The sequence below is a fragment of the Mesoplodon densirostris genome, chromosome 3, assembly GCF_025265405.1.
Source record: "Mesoplodon densirostris isolate mMesDen1 chromosome 3, mMesDen1 primary haplotype, whole genome shotgun sequence".
NCBI lineage: Eukaryota > Metazoa > Chordata > Mammalia > Artiodactyla > Ziphiidae > Mesoplodon > Mesoplodon densirostris.
In genome coordinates, this window is record NC_082663.1 from 28,587,447 (window position 1) to 28,609,629 (window position 22,183).

The 22,183-nt window shown below is 40.8% G+C and overlaps 1 protein-coding gene across 4 annotated transcripts in view; it reads right to left on the reverse strand.

Moving 5' to 3' along the window:
* ADAMTS12 (ADAM metallopeptidase with thrombospondin type 1 motif 12) overlaps positions 1–22,183 on the reverse strand; it is a 418,668-nt gene that overhangs the window by 151,210 nt on the left and 245,275 nt on the right. For all 4 annotated transcript variants that reach the window (XM_060092771.1, XM_060092772.1, XM_060092769.1 and 1 more), the window contains exons 6-9: positions 14,760–14,884; positions 10,750–10,899; positions 5,032–5,175; positions 4,299–4,443 (exon numbers count right to left, since the gene is read on the reverse strand). In XM_060092771.1, the coding sequence (XP_059948754.1) occupies positions 4,299–4,443; positions 5,032–5,175; positions 10,750–10,899; positions 14,760–14,884 (564 nt within the window). The remainder of the gene's footprint in view (positions 1–4,298; positions 4,444–5,031; positions 5,176–10,749; positions 10,900–14,759; positions 14,885–22,183) is intronic.

Genomic DNA, 22,183 nt, shown 5'->3' on the forward strand with positions numbered 1-22,183 from the left:
TCCATCCAGAAAACCTCAGCTTATTTACTTATTACCCAAAATAGCCAGCTTGTTTTAGCTGCCAGGGAGTGAACTGAATATTCCCTCACATTTCTCCTCCTGCAGTAGAAACAAGGGAAGGTTGACAAGATTCTTACATAGCATCTGAAATGGCTCAGCTGCTTCCATTCACCTTTTAGTCTTTCTTCTATCCACCCATCTGCCATCATTCCATCTACTTACTGTACTCTATATTCAATATGCTCCTTCATCATAAGATCTTGTATTTTTAACTATTTTAGAAAATTCTTAATTTTTATCTTTCTAACTCTTGCCTCTCCATGATTACAACTTTTGCAACTATTCTCTCCTTTTGCAACTCACAATTTTTGTTGCTGGATCTTCCTATTCCATCTTTCATGTTTCAACTTTACTTTCGTATTTTTTAGCTCTCAATTTTCTTATACATAAAAGTTGAAAAAGCCTGGATTTCTTTCAGGAAAAGGACAGCCTCTCCTCCATCACACAACTCTCAGAAACACTCAAGTGGGATGGGAAGTAATTTTCTCAACTCTAAACTTCAACTGATTGATTTTTTCTTCAGCTCTGTCAAGTCTGCTGTGTAACTCGTCCACTAAATTTATAGTCAATCACGATATTTTTCATTTCTAGAGGTTGTAATTGTTCTTCACATCTCCTTTAAATATATCATATAGTGCTTTTTCCCCCTGTTCTTATATAAAACTCCTCTTTTATGCATCTATTTTATTATCCCTACCTAAAAAATTCACTTATCCAAAGCTCTTGAAGGTTTATTGTCTTTCCTCATTTAGTTGAAGATAGACTGTCTTACATTTTTAATTAGATGCTGAATTGTGAACTCAACTGAACAGAGCTTTATCTATTGGAGTTTTGTGCATCCTTAGCTGAGTGTTCCTCCAGGGCAGTTTTTCAACCTTTGTTTCTACAAGGCATCCCATGGTTGTATCAGGTCAGAAATATTTTCATGTTAATTTTTTTTTGGCATGGGGGTTCTCAAACAATGCAAGAGTATAAATATGAACTCTAAATTGGCATGAGGCTGGCCCATGGTAGCAAGTTTCTAGTGAGAAAGTTATCCACCAGCATCCTTCTCCCTCAAAACTCAGGCTGAGATAAAAGATGCTTCTCTGTCATCTCCCTTTGTTGGTGGTGGATTTCTTCTAATCTACTCTGTCATGGAGGTGTAACAGCTCTTAAAGGCTCCCAGCTTCAGGTAGGGGTCTCAGCCCTAACTCACTGTGCTGCTCAAGGTGAACATCTCATTGTCTGTTGCCATTCAGATGTTAAAATCAAAGCCCTTTAGTTATTTGATGCTTATCACTCCTTTTTTGTCCCCCACCCCCAGGATATTTTTAAACTTTCTTATAAGTTCATAATGCATTTATAAAGAATGATATTCCGGGTGAGGATACACAAGAACTCTCTGCACTATTTTTGCAGCTTCTTTTGAGATGTAAACTATTTCAAGATAAACAAAAGTTATAATAAAGAAGGATGATGCTACATTCTCTAGTATTTTATGTTTTTTTTAATATTGAAAATGATGAGGTTATCTTGGATGCAATATGCAGGGATTTGAAGACTTCATTCACTTATTGATTGAGTGCCTACTATGTGCTAGGTACTGCTGAATGTCAGGAATAAAAATTCCCTCAGAAAGCTTACAATATAGTAGGGGAGGGTATAAACAAGTAAGAAGCAACTATAATATAGTCTAGTAAAAGCTTTGTCAAAAAATACATAGATGTGAACAATAGGATGTGAAGTGATATTTAAGCTCAGACTCAAATGATGAGTAGCAGGGATGGTCCAAAGGAACCAGAGCATGTAAAGTTCTGGAGGTAGTGGAGAACCCAGCATTTACAGGGAATGAGGTTGTTCAGTATGGATAAACAGAATATAAAAGAAGATTTGACCAGAGATAACCAGAAAAATCCTTACCTCTATAAAACATCTACAATCCTGGATAAAAGATTCTGAATGTTTTAAACACATTCCTGAATTGGTAAGAAAGTAGGGGAAATCCTCAGAGGCTAAAAATGTAGGAGAAATTGTTAATCTGAAGATACAAACCTAGTAACTTAGATTTTAGTTTTGATGGTCACTTGGGCACTGGAGAAAATGCCTCACGTCTATGTAGGGCGGGAAGTTGGATTTGATACCTCATATAAGGCCATAACCCCAAAGGACTACCCCCTGACTGAAAGAAACCTTGGAACACAGCTGGGAAACTTGTCTGTTTTGACTTTAACTCTAGAAGGAGTGGTAAAATGTTACCCCTGAGAGTTTGTATCCATACTGGCCCTGATCTCACTCGTGTAGGTAGTCAAACAACATCCAACCAATAATTTATTTTAAATGGACCCAGGGATGGCAGTGAAATTTCTCTCTGAAAGAATGTGCCTTCCATCTAAACCCTAAAGAATAGCCTGACATGAAGTTTCATAACCAAGAGTTCACAATAAAAGCAGAAATTGACAAAAGGAAATAATACATAATAAGTGAGAGCCAGAAGAAACCCCAAATAGGAGAAGCAGACCCACACAGACTCTGGACATCAGAATTGTCCATTATAATTTGAAATTATAAATTACAAAATAAATGTGTCTTATATGATTAAAGAAGGAGATCATATTGAAAGTCTGAATTAGAAATAAGATCTAAGAAAAGCAGAGAAATCTAGAAAAATAACAAAAGAAACTGTTCTAAGTTAAAAAAAAGTACCATAAATGAGATCAAAAAGTCAATAGACAGGTTAAACAAAGGACTGGACATATCTGAAAAGAGAACTAGTGAGTTGGAAGGGAAAGAGGAAGAAATTACACAAAATGCAGAGATGTGAAGAGATGAAAAATATGTAGGAGAGATTTCAAGATATGAAAGATTAGTGATAAAATCCAACATACATATACTTAGAAGTCCAGGTTAGAGAGTGGAGGGTTAAAATAATATTTTAAGAGATAAGGCCAAAGAGTGAGAGAGAGGGTGAATCCTTAAGCCCCTTTTAAACCCTTTAGAGAATTTGAATTTTATTGTAGGGGCATAGGGAGGCTGTGACATATTTTAATAAGAGAGGAACACCATCAGATTTCCTTCATAAAGGTCGATTTGGCTGTGTTTTGGAGAGTGGAGCAGAGTGGAGGGGAGGTGGTCAGAGTCTTAGAAAGGAAACCAATCAGGGGACTACTGAAATCATAGGAACAGGTGGTCTTTAGAGATATTTTGGAGGCAGAATTAGCATAACTTGGCAACCAGTTCGAAGTAAGGTGAGGGAGTTCTGCGACAACCTTACCTTGTCCGTTGTCTTGCTTGTTCTGTCTGAGCAGTTACTTCCTCTTCAGTGTTCTCTCTCTATGTCTCTTCTTGTATTTATCTGACTGTATTGAAATTTCTCTGTCTGCCTCCCCAACCAGAGAATGAGCTCCTCAAGGTCAGAGAATTTACTTTATTCGCTTTTGAGGTCTCATCTTTTTCACCCTATTCAGTACACAGCACAGAATCTGGCAGGGGTCAACGAGACCTGCCTTGTTCACGTCTCTGTATTAACACTGACACTTGCGCACTAAAAGGGATGAGTTCAGAGAATAGGCAAGATCCAGATCACAAAGGGATGCCATACAAAGGAGTTGGGACTTTATCCTGTGGTCAGTGAAGACCCTAAGAGCAGAGAAGAGCCACAGTTAGATTTGTGTCTTTTTGAAATAACTTAAGCAAGAGTGTGAAAGAGGGAGAGGTTGGGTAGGAGGTAATTACAATAGTAAGGAGAGGTAATGAGAAACTGAATCAGGAGAACAGTGGTGAGAATGAAGATGACAGGTCAGAGCCACAAATGCCATCAGAGGTTAAATGTCAGGGCTTGACTTATCACTTGGATGTTGAAGAAAATAAAGGAGAAGAATGAATTAGGGATAAATCTTATTCCTACTTTAGCATCTGGAGGTGCTCTTCAATCAGAAAGGAAATTCAGGAAAGGGAGCAACTTAAGGGATTAAGTTGGTTGCTATGGAGTCTGCAGGTGTGAATAACTGTGATTCTTGAAAATCACTGTAGAATTTTCTTAACCACCACCTAGTTGCAAAGGATACCAAGGAGGTGGGTCAAGGAATATAAATGACCTCAACTTCAGTCCTTCTGCCTTACAGACATCTTGCCATGAATAGAAAGTTTCCATTTCTGGATCTTTGGATTTCCAAATATTTCCTTGGCCCTTCCTTTAGCATGCTGGATCTCAAGCCCTGCCCATACCCACCAGAGGCACCAATATACCCAACACTTACTTCTACTTCCTGGCAGAAGGTAGCATTGGGGCCATACTGCAGCTGGCATTGGTGGTGAACATCATAGATCACTCCAGGGGCAATGACGTTGGACTTCAAGCCTTTCTTTTTGGGGTTGTCATCAAGACAGAACCCCCAGCCTCGGCTGAAAACGAGTTAATAGAAATGAGAGCAGTTGCTTATGATTTTCTCCTAAATGAAAGATTTAGTCTTTCATCCAAGAGAAACTTCCATTCCATTCCTTTAGTGTACTCTGTCCTTCAAGACAACTTTATTTCTATCAGGCCCAAGGTGAGAGTTGTCTAAAAGGAAATGTAAATCGCATCTCACACCATTTGTTCAGATGTGATCTAAGAAATACAAGCAGTGGTAAAATGAGAAAATCACCATCTTACCCCAAATGGGGTACAGTGACCACTGACTTGTCCTGGTTGCTTCTGCCTGTCCCCAGGGACTTAACTCACAATCAGGTCATAAAGAGCCACCTTTAGACAGAAGCAAGCTGAAGGGGGGGTGGGGGGAGACAGAGTATTCACCTGGCTGAGGCTGGAGGCAAAACCCACCTAGATCTCAGGGTCAGAAAGCAGCAGTGAGGTCCACCCCTTCTGTTGCCACCCTCATACTGTGACCTGTGAGAGGAACTGAGACTTTTCTGGGCCTCGGGTAGAACTCAAAGTGACTTCCGGTTTATAGAAAGCCAAGTGAGGCTGTCATGAGATGTGTGGTCACTTACTCCAGGAAGCGGGTGATGTACTCCTTGCTGCACTTGGACCACGTCAGTGGGGTGGGATTGTACTGGAGCTGGCGGGACATGATGGACGGGTGCCTGCCCACAGGCTCACAGTCATTTTCCTTCCCGTCATGCTGGATGCCGAAGCTGCAGGGGGCACAGACACAAGGATATAAAGGAGGCAGGCGTGAAACAAGGAGAAAACCAGTTTCTCCAAGGTGAAAATAACCCACGGAGAGCCACCCCTGTGCAGAAGGCATCTGATTACAAAGCGGGCCTTTGAAGTTGGAGGGGTCTAGCTAATTTTTAACTCAAAAGCACAGGAAACATTTCAGGCATGGCTTTGTTTCAAATACACAACCCTGGGAGCCATGTGGCTAATTCAAAAACTTCTGTTTGGCAGAAAGCTAAAAGCTTCCAGTTTGGCTTTGGCTTCTATAAGACTAGAGTCAGGGGGCAAATCTTGCGTCCAGCTGTCCTCTTTTTCCTGCTGTAGCAACCGTAGCACAAAAGAGCAAAACCTTCCTCTTCCCTTTTCATCATAATTTAAGGGAGAGCATGAGAGGGGAAACCTATGGAAGACTTTGTCAAAGGCCACAAGCTTGGAGGGGATGGATTTCTTTCTAGTATTGTTATGAGCCCTCCAACATCAGACATTAGGGAGACCTTACACAAGGGTTAAGAGCGGGGTATCTGAAGACAGATGATTTGGATTTGAATTCCAGCTCTGCTACTTAAGGATCTGTGAGTTACTGAAACTTGCTGAGTTTCACCGAGCAGAAAATGGAGTCATCATCATAGTCTTGGGATGAGATTTGAGTGGAATAAAGTTCGAAAATCACTTAGCAAGGTGCCTGGCATATATATATGTTGTATAAATGACAGCAACTTTTTATTGCTGTTTTTATCACTGTCTAGCTGGCTTATTTTCCTTTTCTAGATAAGTAAGTTGAGAGTTTGAGATTTGTCAAAAGTCATGAGCTAGTTTGTGGCAAAACTAGGTCTTCTGCAGATCTTTGTGCTCCTAAATCAGTGCTCTTGTCTGTGTCTTGCTCGGTTGGCTCCCTGACCTCCCACTGCCAGGGATAATGAGGTGAAGCAGCTTTGAAAGGCCCTAAAGTGCTTAACTGACTCCCATGGCAAGGAGGTGTGTGGGAAACGGGCAGACTGAGAAGTGTCAGTTTATAAGCCACATCCTCAGGATCACCATCAAGATGACTTCTGAGTCCCCACAAGACCCCTCTCCGCTGGAATCTGCTTATTGGACACTTACAACCCAGAGATGTTGGCTCACTTTCCAAATCTGAACAGAGGAAATTATGACCTTTTACTCTGCTAGTGAAATTCAATCCCTCTGACAGGGAAGCTCATATCTAACTTTAATAAAATCTCCTGATCAACGTTAGCAACTCTTGCAGAAAATAGTCTTTGGGGGATTTAGGGATTTTCTTGTATTATTTTTAATGCATTAAGATGTTATCAACTTACTTACAGACTCTGATCACATTCCACATGAATACAATACTCACAAAGGAGTCAGAGAATTAATCTACAGATCTCTCACCACCCAACCACAAAGAATTTAATTCAATGAAAGTTGGGTTCCCCCCCCACCCCGAGCAAGCCTTCCCCAGCCTGTTGCAAATCCAGTCCTACCCAGTTCATAAAGTATTCCACAAGTTCACCTGTTCAATAATTAGGAAAAATCCTAAACAAGCATGGTTCTAAAAATCTCCATGAGTAATTGTTTTTCTAGCACTGGCTATTCCAATAAGCAAGCGGGACTTCCCTGGGGGTCCAGTGGTTAAGACTTCACCTTCCAATTCAGGGGGTACAGGTTTGATCCCTGGTCAGGGAACTAAGATCCCACATGCCTCGTGGCCAAAAAACCCATAAGACAAGCCATATGGCTGGATCCTATATACTGGGTGGCTTCAAACCTATACTCTAAATATATTAGTTCCCCAAAAGGAACTGATTTTGTTCCCTCTAAAGTTTTTAATTCACTAAAGCATTCCCCCTCCAGCTTTATCACTCCTCTGTGCTCCCATCCAACAAAAGAAAAGCAGTGCTACAAAACAAAGGTCCCTCTGGACATGTCTACTTTCTCTAAATGGGGGGAGCACTCCTATCACATGGGATCAGTGGGTCAATGAATAATGAGAGACAAGGAAAGCACATGGGGTAAAAGGGATGGAAGGTGTTTCCAGGAAGCTACTTTCCAGCAGGCGGGATGAACCTCAAGAGCAGCTTGGAGTAAGGAGCCTACTACAGTCTGAAACAACTAACTGGGCTGTTGGATTAGCCTACTTTACTACATCTTTGTTTTGTAATTCCTGTTAGATGGGTTTATGAAATTATAGACATGAAACGGTAAGCTAAGTCACTGCCTGGGTTTCAGGGTATCACTTGGTGAGACATTCCCTGCCTTTTACTGTTTATTTTATGGTGGAGCAGAACCAGCAGAGAACAAGAATCATCAAAGTATGAATGTGAGCTTTTCTAACGCATTCAGAAAATATAAATTTGGTATATGCAACAAGCAAAGCTCTATAAATGAAATAAATGGAATATCACAATCCAGAAGAGTGGGATATATTGGGTGGATATTGCACTTTAAGTGTTCATCACTATCGTGATATTTTCATTACTTAAAGGAAAAGGATGCTAAGTCTCAGAGAGGTTTTTAAATTTCCTGCTGGAATTCCATCTTCATTTTTGGTAACTCACCCAATAAGGGATGAGAGCTTAGGTATGGATGATGGATATAATCCAGGCTTCTCATAAACAGAATTTTAAATTTTCTCAGAATAAAAATCAAATTATTTATTTAGGCCATAGCATAAGTTAGTTAACTTCACTTTCTGTTTTGCATCCTACGCAATCAGTGATGAAACAACTAAGTTTTCAAGAACAATGGGGTATCTTTGTCATTGAACGATAATGAGTATCTTCTTAGGATAGTAGCTTATTGTATCTTTCTTTTTCCGGGCAGCTGCAGGCCATTTCATTGATCTGCCCAGTGTTTCTCAGTTTGGTCCACAGCTAGTTAGAACTTTACACCTAAAGAAAGAACTAAATACCTCAGAAGCATCTTTAGCTATGAACAAGTTTCTCAGGACACTCCAGAACACTCCTAATGTCTTCTCTTCTTCAGTTTTGTGTCTTACCAAAGCATTTTTTTCTATCACTCAAACTCAAGGTTATATGTCTTCCTTCAACTTTGTCTTTCTTATCAGTGACCCAAAACTTTTTTTTTTGCCATTTAGAAGACAGTGTTCTATTTAGGTCATCTGTACATGGCCCAAGGTCCCCTTCTAAAAATTAAACTTTTAATTTATTATATTTATATATTAAATTTATATTATTATATCATTATAGATTCAGATGCAAGTTGTAAGAAATAATACAAAGAGGTCCCATGTACTCTTTAACCACTTTCCCCTCATGGTAACATCTTGCAAAACTGTAATACAATATCACAACCAGGATACTGATGTTGATACAGTCAAGACAGAACATTTTCACCATCACAAGGATTCCTCACGTTGCACTTTATAGCCACACCCACTTCTTTCCCTCCCCCATTCCCTCCTCAAACCCTGGCAGCCATTAATATGTTCTCTATTTAGATAATTTTGTTATTTCAATAATGCTGCATAAATGGAATCTTACACTATGTAACATTTTGGGATTGGCTTCTTTCACTGAGCTTAATTGTTCAAAGATTCATCAAGGTCATTGCATGTATCAATAGTTGGTTCCTTTTTCTTGCTGAGTAGTATTCCATGGTATGGATCCATCACATTTTATTTAACCATTCACCATATTGAGTTGAAACAACCCCTGGGTTTCTTCCAGTTTTTGGCATTAAGATTAAGCCTCTATAAACATTCATGCAGAAACTAACACAACATTATAAAGCAATTATACTCCAATAAAGATGTGCAAAAAAAAATTCATGTATAGGCTTTTTGGTATGAACATAAATCTTCATTTCTCCAGGATAAATGCCCAGGAGTACAATTGCTGGATCACATGGCAGTATTACCACTAGTTTACTTTTTAAAAACTGCCAAGTTGAATTGAGTATATAAAGGATCCATTCTTTGGACACAAGTGGTGAGCATTTGAGAATGTCTTCTCCACTTTTCTTTAGCTTGGGCATACCATTGCTGGGAATGTCTTGAGCAATCATTTCTCAGTTTGACCTAGTTATATTCACTTGATGTTGCTTGGTCAGCAGATGCTGCTGATACCAATGACTTTATTGGAAGTTACAAGGGACAGTCCTTCCACATATCAGGATTGAGGATGCCTATACATTTGCACATACTAATAATTTTCATTTTGCCTACTTATTATCAACATGCCAACAACTATGGCCTGGTCTTTTCAAGACCTAGCATTCTGTCCCCAATCATTATTTAATCATAAGCAAGTCCCTTAACTTCTTTGTATTTGAATTTTTGATAATTAAGGATACTAGAATATATCACATTTATCTCCCAGGGCTTTTTGGTAAGGATCAAAGAAATCACAGTACCTAATTCAACCTACTCATTTCAGAGATAAGGAAATAAGTGCAAAGAGGTGAAGGGAATTCTCTAAGGTCATAATACTGGTTGATGGAAAAGCCAGAATAAGCACTCACTTTTCTGACCTCCCAAGCCGATACTCTGGTTTTGTACTTCAGGTAAAATATTTTGAAAAGTTCCAATATTATATGAGAAAAATGGTGGGGAAGCTCAGGCCAGAGAGGCTGGGCCTTGAATAATCCAGTCAACAGGGTTCTTCCTAATCCCACCTCCTTTTCTGTCTGGATACCCCAAACATGCCCAGTGTTCTGCTTCCTTTTTGGAGGGGGGAGACCCAGGCTGGTGGCTACATAACAGGCAGGGGTGTAGTTGAGCCATTGACAATGACTCCCCACTCTGAGCTTCCAACCAGTGTGCTCTTCTCTTATTTGTGGTTAATACATACACCAATAAATTATGAATAAGCTAAGATCTTGCCTCCATGGGAACTTCTGACACCTAGAGAATCCAGAATCCTCATTATTCCTTTATTCAACCTTTCTGAAACCTGCCTTCAGTCAATTCACCTAATCAAATTCACACATTTGTGTGACAGCTTGGACCTTCTGTTAACTGGCGTTTGTCTGCTGGGCTTTCCAAGTTTATAGCAGTTTTCCATTTTTTCTTTATTCAGTGTTCTCCTTTAATACATATAAGTAAAATGGGACTAACAATAGTATCTACTTCATAATGTTGTTGAGAGGATTCAGTGACACAATGCAAAGCAACTGGCATCAAGTAAGGGCACAAAATGTTAAGGTTTATGACTTTTTAATGATATTAACAATATTACAATTTCATAAGAACTAAATAGGGATTGTTACTCCTGAATTAATCAATTAAGTTAAAGCTTATCTCCTTGTTTCTGCTCACTTCATTCTAACTCAGAGAATTGCAGTGGCCTCTTTGATTCTGTGATGTCGATGGTACAACGGGTCAGAGCAGAGAAGACAGTGGAATCTTTGTCGTGTGTGATTCCCCATTACCCCCTTTACGGATGAGGAAGCAGAGGTTTAAGAGGGTGATTCTCAAGCCACAATGAAATCAGATTCTCCTGACACCCTGTTTAAGTTTCCCTCCATTCCCTCTACTGATACTGATGCATGAACATGAGGAAGAGATCTCAGTTTTCTTGGTCCTTTACCTGTGTCCAAGCTCATGGGCTATTGTGAAAGCCAAGGGGAGTCCAGAATCTTCATTGATGTTACAACTCCGGTGAGGCTGGCACATTCCCGACAGGTGGGACAGACCCAGAGTCTCACAGGGGCGATTGACACCAGCACAGATGTCTTTTCTGAAAGTAGAGAACAGAGATGAGTAGGTACCCAAAGAGACATCTGGAAAAAAAAAAAACCCCTCCTGGAAAATATCGGGGTATTAATTCACATTCAATACGGTCTGTAAAGCATGATTAAAATTGTTTTAATAGTCCATACGAATTAGGGAGCAATTTTGAATTCACTAGAATTATTCTGATTTCACCACTTGATGACTGAATCTCACTAACACCTGAAAAAAGTAGGAAAATATGGCAAATGTTTTACTTTGAGTTGCTTTTGCTCTTAATCTTAATAATTATATTATTTGACCCATAAGGGAAGGATTTGATTGAAAACTGGAATTAATTTGAACTTTTAAATAGGGAAGGGACAACCATCAGTGGCTGAGGTCTTTCCAAACATGAAACACATTTTTGGTCGTTCTGAGGTCTGTCATCAAAACTCATCTGAGAATTTTTAGTCATTCATGAAAAAGGGAATTGGTGCAATCAACCCATCCAGAGATCAAATTAATGGTCTCTCCAGTTCCACCACCCTAACAATACTGCATATGGGAGGGGATGGACACACAAATAAACACTCTTAGAATCTTAAAAATACTAGTTACAGCTTTTAAATATAAAAATGTGTTCCCATATCCTAGAAGGACTCATTTCAATCAGTGACAAGAGTTTTGAAGAGTCGTTAATTAGTCATATGGTTTTCTTTAGTTCAAGAAGTCTTTGCCAAGAAAGACTAGCACAAATGCCAACAGAGTTCTGAGCTTTAACTGGTTGCAGACCTTCAGATCATGGGGTTTGTGTGGGTGCAATTTCTGGCAATAAATGGTCTGCTTTTTGTGTCCATTGGGCCATAGGAAAGGTTCAGGCTCTGAGAACCTCCATAAGTTCTCAGTTCTCCAAGAGGCAATGCCTGGGACAATGGAACAGGAGAAAGCAACAGTCATCTCCCAGCATGTGCAGCAGACGTGAATCCGCACCCCTACTAGTAGTGGTAGTTCCGTGTTGGAGAGCTAGACTGGATCATATAGCCCAAGCATTTCGAATAATTTCTGAGTCTGTGGGAGGACCGACCAAACACTTTTCCACCCCTACTGCTAGATTTACTTTTTATTATTTCATTAAAAAAAAAGTCTAGGTCTGCATGGAGCTGCTGGGAAAAGATGAATGATGGTTTTTGGTAATCTACCAACTTTCTGAAAGTGCAGGAAGTTGGGTCCCTTAAATAACTATTCACTGAGTGCCTATTAAGTATCCAGCACTAAAGAAGATAAAAGCAGGTAACAAATGGATTGTAAAATAGGGGTGGTCTTGCAGGCAAAGAGCTTAAGCTCCCAGGAGGAGACCAGCTCCACCTCCACCATGCACTGGGGATAGTAAAAGAGAAAACACGCCTTGGCATGCAGCCACCAGCCCCATTTCACAAGGTGTGTTCACATCAAACCCACCTTCTACTGAATGTACCTCTATAGCGAGCTCTGTTGAAGTGGATCTCAGCATAGTCCTCCAGAGGCAAGTTCAGTCTTATACTTCCCTCCCTTCCTGAGCCTACTTACTTCTTCAGAGCAGAGGTTCTCAACAGGGGTTGATTTTTGTTCCCGCACCCTCCTAGAGAACATCTGGCAATGTCTGGAGACAGTTTTGGCTGTCACAACTTCAAGGAGGGTGCTACTGCCATCTCATGGGTAGAGGCCAGGGATACTGTGTTTTGTTTTGTTTTGTTTCTGATATTTATTTATTTATTTTTGGCTACGTTGGATCTTAGCTGTGGCATGCAGGATCTTTTCTTGTGGTGCGTGGGCTTCTCTCTAGTTGTGGTGCGTGGGCTCCAGAGTGCATGGGGTCTGTAGCTGTGGCACACAGGCTTAGTGGCCCCGTGGCATGTGGGATCTTAGTTCCCAGACCACGGATCGAACCCAAGTCCCCTGCATTGGAAGGTGGATTCTTAACCAAGTTTAACCAGGGAAGCCCCCAGGGATACTATTAAATACACTTCAATGCACAGCCCCTCACAGCAAAGAATTAGCCAACCCAAAATGTCAATGGTGTTGATATTGAGAAATCCTGCTTCAGAACTTGAAATTCTCTCTACTGTCTAGGACTTGGTGAGGTTCATTAAAGCTTGAAACCTGACCCTTGTTCTAAGGAAGAAAAATTATAACAGTAAGAAAAAAAGGAGAACAGATCCTTCATATTCTTACTGGGTAATAGTATGGCTATTGGGGTCAAGCTACCTGGATTTAAGTCTCTACTGTACCTGTTAAAAGCAGTGAGATTTTGGGCAAGTGATATAATTAAGCCTCAGTTTCCCCACCTGTACAATAGGAATGACTGACAGTAATGAACCACCAGGGTTGTTGTGGGGATTAAATGGAATGATGATTGTTCTAACAGACGTAGCATAGGGCCTGGCCCGTGTCAAATACTCCCTATTTGCCAACTGTCATTAACTCATTGATTTATGCATGTGAGAATGAGAGGAGAAACTATTTCTGCTTTCAGGGAAAGAAAAGAGACGGTGCTGAGACACAGATGCCAGGTGGCCAATGCTGGTCCCATGATCCAGGGTTCTTCCCTACAGTCAGGTCCTGCCTAGACCGAAGTCTTCCCCTGGCCACTTGCCTAGGTCCTCATGTTCCCTGGCTGCCTGCTGGATCCCCAAAGCCTCTGTGCTTACATTCTACACCCACACCAACCTATTTCCCAGGGGAGCTATGATCAACCCAGGTGTCATAAGACCTAATGAACCTAATGTAATAGGTTTATGCCACGGACTTATTTTGGAACGTATTTGCATTCAACTGAAGTTTTGATACTATCACTCAAAAGAGTGATTCTGATGATTGGAATTTGGGGTCAGGGTAAGACAGAAATTTGGATAGGGTGGGGGCTGATTATCATCCCTTGTACATAACCTATGCACTGGGATAACCCTGACAAAGGGACAAATGACAAGCCAAGATGTTCAGGGGCAGCCTGTCCTCCCCAGGGACAACAAACAGACACCCAGGGCCTTTCCGCTCATGAGGGTCTCTTCAGCTGGAGGGCCAGGTTGAAAGGCCTCTTCCACTACACATCTCTGGATTTCAGGATGTCTCTGAATGTGCATAGGAGTGCCCAGTGAAAACTTACTTTCCGCCCATTAAGAGCTTCATTTGTCTAGATTAAAATAGTTCCTGTTACATAGTAGGTACTCAAAAAATATTTATTGAATCAATGAGCAAACATAGCATTCCAACAGCCTAGGTTGATCAGGTAAATTCACTAGCTTTTCACAGCTATGAGTCCTAGAAGGTCTGACGGTTCTTCTTTAGCACCATAGGGTCTCTCTGTAGTCAGAACAAATAGTATCTTCATGAGGGTAAAAGGGAGAAAGGTGCAAGCAAACCACTCTGCCTATTCAGGGGAGGACCTTCTCCCCATATTCTGTCTTCAACATCAGTCAGAGTTGGATTACAAGGAGGACTGATTTCTGTAGAGATAGTTGCAGGTTTCTAAATTGGAGGAAATTTTTAGAAAGAAAATTAAAGGATGAGAAGTTCCATGTTTAAGAGTTAAAGAGCCTTTAATGAGGATCTGCTAACAAGCTTCCTGATTGTTTATATAGCTGCACTGAAAAGCCAGTTTTAAAGATGAAATAATCACTGGGACAGGAAAGAGCAGATGCAGTTTATTAACACAGAGAGCTGTGCACATTTAGCAAGTTTGCTGACTGCTCCCTTACTGGTATGGGAGTCAGGAAGTGTCTAGTTGATAGACGCTGCCTTTTAAATGACAAGAGCAGCAAAGAGCAGAAGAATCTCATGAGTTTGAATACCTGGCAACCCTTTCACCCGCCAGCCCTCCCTGCCTTGCAGCCCCTGGCTCTGGGGTACCTGGTGAGAAGGACGGCCACATCATGATGGGCAGGGTTGAGGTCACTCTTGGGATTGATGCTCTTCTGCCACTTACAGAAGCTGGACAGTGTCTTCTCTGCATGGTGAACTATTTTCAATCCTTGCTGGAGAAAGAAGAGGAAGAGATTGGCATGGGTGAGTTTTCTGTGGTCAGAGCCCATCACTTTAGTCTTCAGAAGCAGCTAAGTGAGATGAGCTCTGGGTGGGTGTCTCAGACATCTGGCAAGAATTTGGGGAGGCCAATGTACTCCTCTGGGCCAACCCCCTGCTCTAAACACTATCATTCCCATGACTTCCCCTAAAAGAACGTAAAAGGGAGAACTGCAGAATAGAAATTATTACTGGGACAAGTAGCCCTTGAAGAAAAACTAAAAATATATTAGCAAAGACCAAGATCTGTTTGAAGTTCTATTTCTACTGGTTATCTTCTTCCTAAGCCAATACAATTCCAAAGAGACATTTTTATTTCTAATGCAAAATGAATAGATTTTCAACAAAAAGCATCTTCCTTTCATGAGGTATCCTGCAAGGATGTACTGGATGTTTCCTTGCCCATGGTTTCCATCTTGGTTTGACATCTGTGGGTAAAGGGCAGAGGGTGACGTAATCTCTCCAGGCTTTTAACCAGTTAGGATCGTTTATTGTCTGACAACAATTAGGACACTGGGGTAGATGCCCCAGCCTGCAACTTCAAGGGCTCCCGAGTCATATCTAGCTGGCCCGCAGTTACTATTGGAGATGGAAGGAGAGGGCTTGTTCTAAATTAACTGGATGACACTTGTCAAATGGGAGAGAAGAAAAAAGGGATAATCAGTCCTAGAAGGGCTCCAGTTTAATTCGAATTTCTAAAGGAGAAATTCCTTTCCCTTGCCTCATTTCTTCGGGGTCTCTATATAGAGCCATCTCTTATACAGGGTGGGTTCTACATGGAGAATGACTACCTCCCTTGGCTTACTTTAATCTGAGTCTATTACTCTGGGCTCAGCCCAAGATCTTCAGGGCTGTCTCTACATCAAACTATGAGCTTGCTTCTCTATATTCTGTATTTTGCTAAGGCCCACACCCAAATCCAACAAGGCCTGAGACGCTTCAGTTGCCTGTCAGAGGTACTCCCAGGTCCCCGCACCCATGCTAATTGACTACCATAGATCACCTTCCCTTCATGAAAACACAGACAGGTGGCTCATCACTCATAAAAACTCACTGAACTCCCTAGTGTAAAGAATTTAAATAAAAGCAACAGACTTCATTATTTAACAATCCTCATCATTATATCATCCATTATAGGGTATACGATGGTGGAGGGAGAGAGGTTCTGGGGACTAGCTGGGCACAGGTGAGTCAGTCTCCTATTCAACTAGTCAAACTGTAGTTAGAACAGGAATCCTACTGCAACAAACATCCCACACCCACCATAAAGAACTGGCTAGGTGGTATGAATTACAAATGGAAAGGAAGAAAAGAGGAGGAAAGAAAAGGAGTGAGGGTGGAGGGTAGAAGGATGGGAAAGGAAAAAAGGAAGGAAAGAAACATTTCTTGATCATTTACTCATGTGCCAGATATTTTCACATAAATTCTCTTATCTAATTTAATTTCATCTTCTCAGCATTACTTGTAAAGAAAGCATTGTTATTTTCATTTTATAATAAGAGGAAGTTAAACCTCAGAGAAGTGAAGAACTAGCTGAAGGTCACTCAGGTCAGTTACTGAATCAAAGACTATGAGAACAGGGGCTCCTTGATGAAGCTGTACTTCTAATTGGTGACCAGCCTCATTAGAAAGGTGCCTTACTTCCCCTTCAGACAAGGCAAGTTATCAGACAAAACATCAGCTATGGTTAGATTGCTTTGAGGTTTGTTTTAAACCCTACATTTGTTGTTTGTTTGTTTTTTTGTTTGTTTTGGGGGGAGGAAGTCTCTGAAAGAATACTCATTAATTAAAAAATAATGCCATTTTGCATTGTTCTAAAGAAAATGAATAAATAAAATGAATAAATGAATAAATAAATCTAACAAAACATGTACAGGATCTGTATCTGGAAAATTACAAAATTCTGAGGAATGACATGAGTCTTGATCTAAACTTCACACCTTATACAAAAATTATCTCAAGATGTATCACAGACTGAAATGTAAAATGTAAAACTATAAACCTTTCAAAAACAATCATAGGGGAAAATCTTGGGTCCCTAGGGAAAGAGTTCAGAGACTGGATACTAATCAGATGATCCAGAAAAGGAAAAACTGAAAAATTGGACCTCATCAAAATGAAAAACTTTTGCTCTGAGAGAAGCTTGTGAAGAGAATGAAAAGATGAGCTACAGAGTGGGAGAAAGTATTTGTAAGACATATAGCTGTCAAAGGACTTGCCTCTAGAAAATCTAAAGATCTCTCAAAACTCAACATTTATTGTTGAGTTGTTCTTTTATAGAACAATGAGAAAACAGGCAAAAGACATGAAGAGACATTTCACTGAAGGGGATATACAGACGGCGAATAAGCACAACAAAAAGATGTTCAACCTCATTAGCCATCAGAGAACTGCAAATTAAAACCACAATGAGATATTACTACCTGCCTATCAGAATGACTAAAATTTTAAAAAGTGACAGCACCCAAACGATGGTAAGGATGTGGTAAAACTGGGTCACTCATACACTGCTGGTGAGAATGTAAAATGGTATAGCCGCTATGGAAAACAGTTTGAAGTCTCTTAAAAAACTAAACATGCAACTACCATATGACCCAGCAATTACATTTCTGGACATTTGTCCCAGAGAAATGAAGACTTATGCTCACACAAAAGCCTGTAGTGGAATGTTTATAGCATGATAGCAAATAGCAGAAATAGTAGCTAGCAGATAGTTCATGCATGATAGCAGAAAACTGGAAACAACCCAAATGTCCCTCAATGAGTGAATGGTTAAATAAACTGTTATATACCATGGAATGCTACTTAGGACCAAAAAGGAACAAACTCTCCATACACACAACTTGGACGGATCTCAAGGGAATTACACTGAATGAAAACAATCTCAAGAGGTTATATACTATACGATTCCATTTATATACCATTCTTGAAATGACAAAATTATAGAGACGCAGAACAGATTAGTGCTTTCTAGGAGTTAGGTCAGTAGGCAGAAAGGAGGTACAAAAGGGTAGCATGAGGGATCTTTGTAATGGAACTGTTCTGTACTGTGGCAAATGTTCCAGAAATCTATACATGTTAAAATTGCATAGAACTAACTGTGAATACACACACACTCACACATCAATTAGTGCTTGTAAAACTGGTGAAATCTGAATAAGGTAGGTAGTTTGTATGAATATAAGTTTATTGGTTCTAATATACCAAAGTTATATGAGATGTTACCACTGGGGGAAACTGGGTGAAGGGTATATGGGATTTCTCTGTACTACTTCTTACAACTGCACGTGAATCTACAATTACCTCAAAAAATTTTTTTAATATCTTAAAAATAATAACTGATCTGAATCAAGGCTAGAGGGTTGCAATAGAAGGTCTTATAAAGCAGGGGTTCTGCCGCTCCCCATCGCTCATGTCACTGCCTGAAAGCCCCTGCTCCCTGATCGCTGGCATTACTGTCTGAACCATACCACCCCGCCCCTATCCATGGAAAAACTGACTTCCACGAAACAGATCCCTGGTGCCAAAAAGGTTGGGGACTGCTGTTTTAAAGCACTTTTCAGTATGAGTCTATGTGGGTTACTTACTAATTAAATACGTGTGAGTTCCCAGAGTTTTGAATCAAAGGGAACCTATAATCTTTCAGATGGGTTACAGTGGGTAGGAAGAGCCCATACCTCACAGACCCACATACCCACACACCCACTCTGAGGTTCAGTTAAGTTCCCTATTTAAATAGCCATGAATGTAAAAGCTTGTTAGAGCCAAGGTGGCCACACAGGCAGAAGCAGATGGAGCCCCTCTCAAAATGTCCTCCTGCAGCTCACAGTCCCTGGAGGGGGCACACAGCTCAAGGTGAGATATTGCCAGACTGGAAAAACTCAGTTTTTTGCTTCGATATTGTCCTTTTTTTTTTAAACATCTTTATTAGAGTATAATTGCTTTACAATGGTATGTTAGTTTCTGCTTTATAACAAAGTGAATCAGCTATACATATACACATATCCCTATATCCCCTCCCTCTTGCATCTCCCTCCCTCCCACCCTCCCTATCCCACCCCTCTAGGTGGTCACAAACCACCGAGCTGATCTCCCTGTGCTATATTGTCCTTTTATACATTGGCTGGACTCACGATTTTGGAAGAACTTACATACCAATCCACATGTGTCTGTTTGAGGAAAAGTGAATGTTTACAAAAATCCACTGTCCCTGGATTCTGAGCCAAATTCAGTGTCAGCAAGGACATATCTTCACCATCACGGGGAAAGCAGTCATCTTCCAGATGCCGCAGCATAAACTCTGCCTCCAATTTTCCCATCGTTACTACGAGCCCATTTCCCTGAAGGATCTTAGGAACTATAAATCCAAACTTCTCATTTAAACAATGAGGAAATCCAGTCCAGAGAGGGGAGTAATTCAGCAGGTTTTGACAGAGCAAGGTTGTGATGCAAGGTATGCAGATACTAATCCAGGAATGGTGGTTTCCAAACTATTGAAGACTTCTCTAAGCCTTTTGCTTTGAATAACTGGAAAGATTTAGCAATTCACCTATCAATGGTTATCGCTTATTTATCTCCCCCACCTCACACTCCCACCACCAGGAAGGAGATAAACACAGGCAGAGACCCTCTCCTTCCAAGATCCCCAGCTCTCCTTCCTCGTTTTACTCTCTGGCCACTTCTTGGGCTCCTTTATGGGCTCTTCTCCTGCCCTGCTTTTGGCTCATTGCTAGTTCACTCTCAATCACAGTTGTATTTTGGGAAATCACCTATACACTATTAACTCTCAAATCTCTATCTCATTCCAAACCTCTCCTGGAGTTCAAAGTCATGTACCAAAATCTCTTGATGGACACCCCCTTCCAGATGGCACCACAGGTACCCACAGCTCAGCATCCCTGAAATCCTTTCTCCCCACATTAACCTGCTATTCTTCCTGCATCCTCTTAGTTACAGGAACCACCATCAGTGTCCTCCTGCTGGTCTCTCCTCTCTCCTTATTTGGCATCCCAATCTGTCATGATGTGCTGCTAACTTTACCTCCTCTCCATCTTTACTCCCAACTGCCCTAGCTCAAACCCTCGTCATTTTATGCTTGGATTAATTCTTACAGCATCTCTTAACTGTTCTCCTTCTTTCTTCTTTCTTCTCTTTAAATCTATCCTCCCAGGACTTCCCTGGTGTTCCAGTGGTAAAGATTCTGCCTTCCAATGCAGGGGATGTGGGTTCGATCCCTGGTCAGGGAACTAAGATCTCACATGCCACAGGGCAACTAAGCCCGCGTACCACAACTACTGAGCTCGCGTGCCTCAACGAGAGAGCCCGTGTGTCACAAACTACAGAGCCTACGCGCCCTGGAGCCTTCACGCCACAACTAGAGAGAGAAAACCCACATGCCACAACTAGGGAGAAGCCCACACAACACAATGAAGAGCCCACACCACAATGAAAAAACCCTCATGCCTCAACGGAGACCCTGTGTGCTGCAACTAAGACCCGACGCAGCCAAATAAATAAATAAATAAATAAATAAAATAATTAGATAAATCTATCCTCCTTGCCATTGCCAAGTTAATCTAGCCAAAATCAAAGTCGCTCACATCACCATGTAAGACTCAAGACCCTTTAAAGTCTGACTTCCAGGAAGCCCTCCCTTCATTTTCAACCTCATAGTTTATGTTCCAGCAACATTCAAACTGCCTGTATTATCATTTCCCCCAGGCCCACGTACATGTTATTTTTCTCCTTGCTTTCTTCTGGCTGCTTGCTCTGCCTAGAACACCTTCTTTTTCTCATCATTTACTCCCTTTAACTTACTCAGCATCCATTAATTCTTTAAGATTCAATTGGGGCATTTCCAAGGAGCATTCCCTGCCCCCAATCTGGAGTAGTTTCCTACAAATACATCTTGTGCATCTTGGTTCACAGCACTTGCTGCACTAGGTTAAAATGTTAAAACTGTGTGATGTTATTCTCAGAGCTTTCTGAGAATCTGTTCCCGGATTATAACCCTCAGTTTAGCTCAAATAAAATTTCCTTTTTTTAACCTTTTTTTCCCTTTTTAAAATTCCCTCTTCTTAACTTGATAGTTAATTGAATTTTCATTGACATGAGAAAAAAAAATGTTGGCCCAAAGTCTACCCCCAAATCTTGCTTGCTTTCTCCCTGTTGCCTCTGTCACGTCCTCTTACAGACAAAGCAAATATAATTAACTGAGTTGCTGGTCATTTGTAGCAGGTTGCCTTGCCCTTGTGCAGAATTTTCATCTACAATATGTGGCATTTAACACAAGTTCAGTGCTTACTGCTTGTCTGCTAGATGTTGTGACTCTTCCAGGAAGTTTGAATTAAACACCACTTTTTTCAGCCTCCTCAGCCTTTTTATCTCCAAGTCTCGTAAGACATTAAGTCCAACACTTTCGCAGTTTCTTGAATGTACTTGATCCCAGGAGCCTTGGTTAGTGTTGTTAGCTACACCTCAACACCATGCAGCTTTCAGCACACACAAGATATAGAAGAGCTTTGGAGAGATCACACTGGCACACAATGAATAAGGGGAGACGTGTACAGTACTAAACATTTCCTATAAAGCATCCTTGTCATTATTCAAGCTTGTCAAAACAAACCCCCATCCAGAAAAATATTTTTCGTATTTCCTTTGAAAACAAAAATAGATTTCCCTTTTTGTTCTTTCATCATTTTTTCTCACCTCATTTTCTGAAACAAGTCCAATTCACTTCCCACTTCCCCTTTCCTATTTATTTGAGTATGTAACCTGATTGGACAGGGAGGTGACCTAGAGGAAATCAGTGGTGGCTCTCAGAAAGAGTCCCAAATGGGAGAGAGAAGATGATTTTGCAAGAACATGGTTTTTATTATAAATTGTTCTCTTTGTAAGCTCTCTCTTTACAATGAAAAAAAATCATGTATTGATTTCCTTGAGAATTTGCGATTCAACGCACAATCTGATCATGCTCTGCTAGCCAGGCTTAGGTTCCTGGAAGAAAGAGAATGGGCAGAGAAGGGAAAAGCAGTAAAGAGGAATAACTCATCTGATGATCAAAGGAAGAGATACTTGATTTTTTAAAAAGTTATTTATTTATTTGTGGCTGCACTGTGTCTTCGTGGCTGTGCGTGGGCTTTCTCTAGTTGCAGTAAGCGGGGGCTACTCTTTGTCGCGGTGCGCGGGCTTCTCATTGCAGTGACTTCTCTTGTTGCGGAGCACAGGCTCTAGGCGCGCAGGCTCAGTAGTTG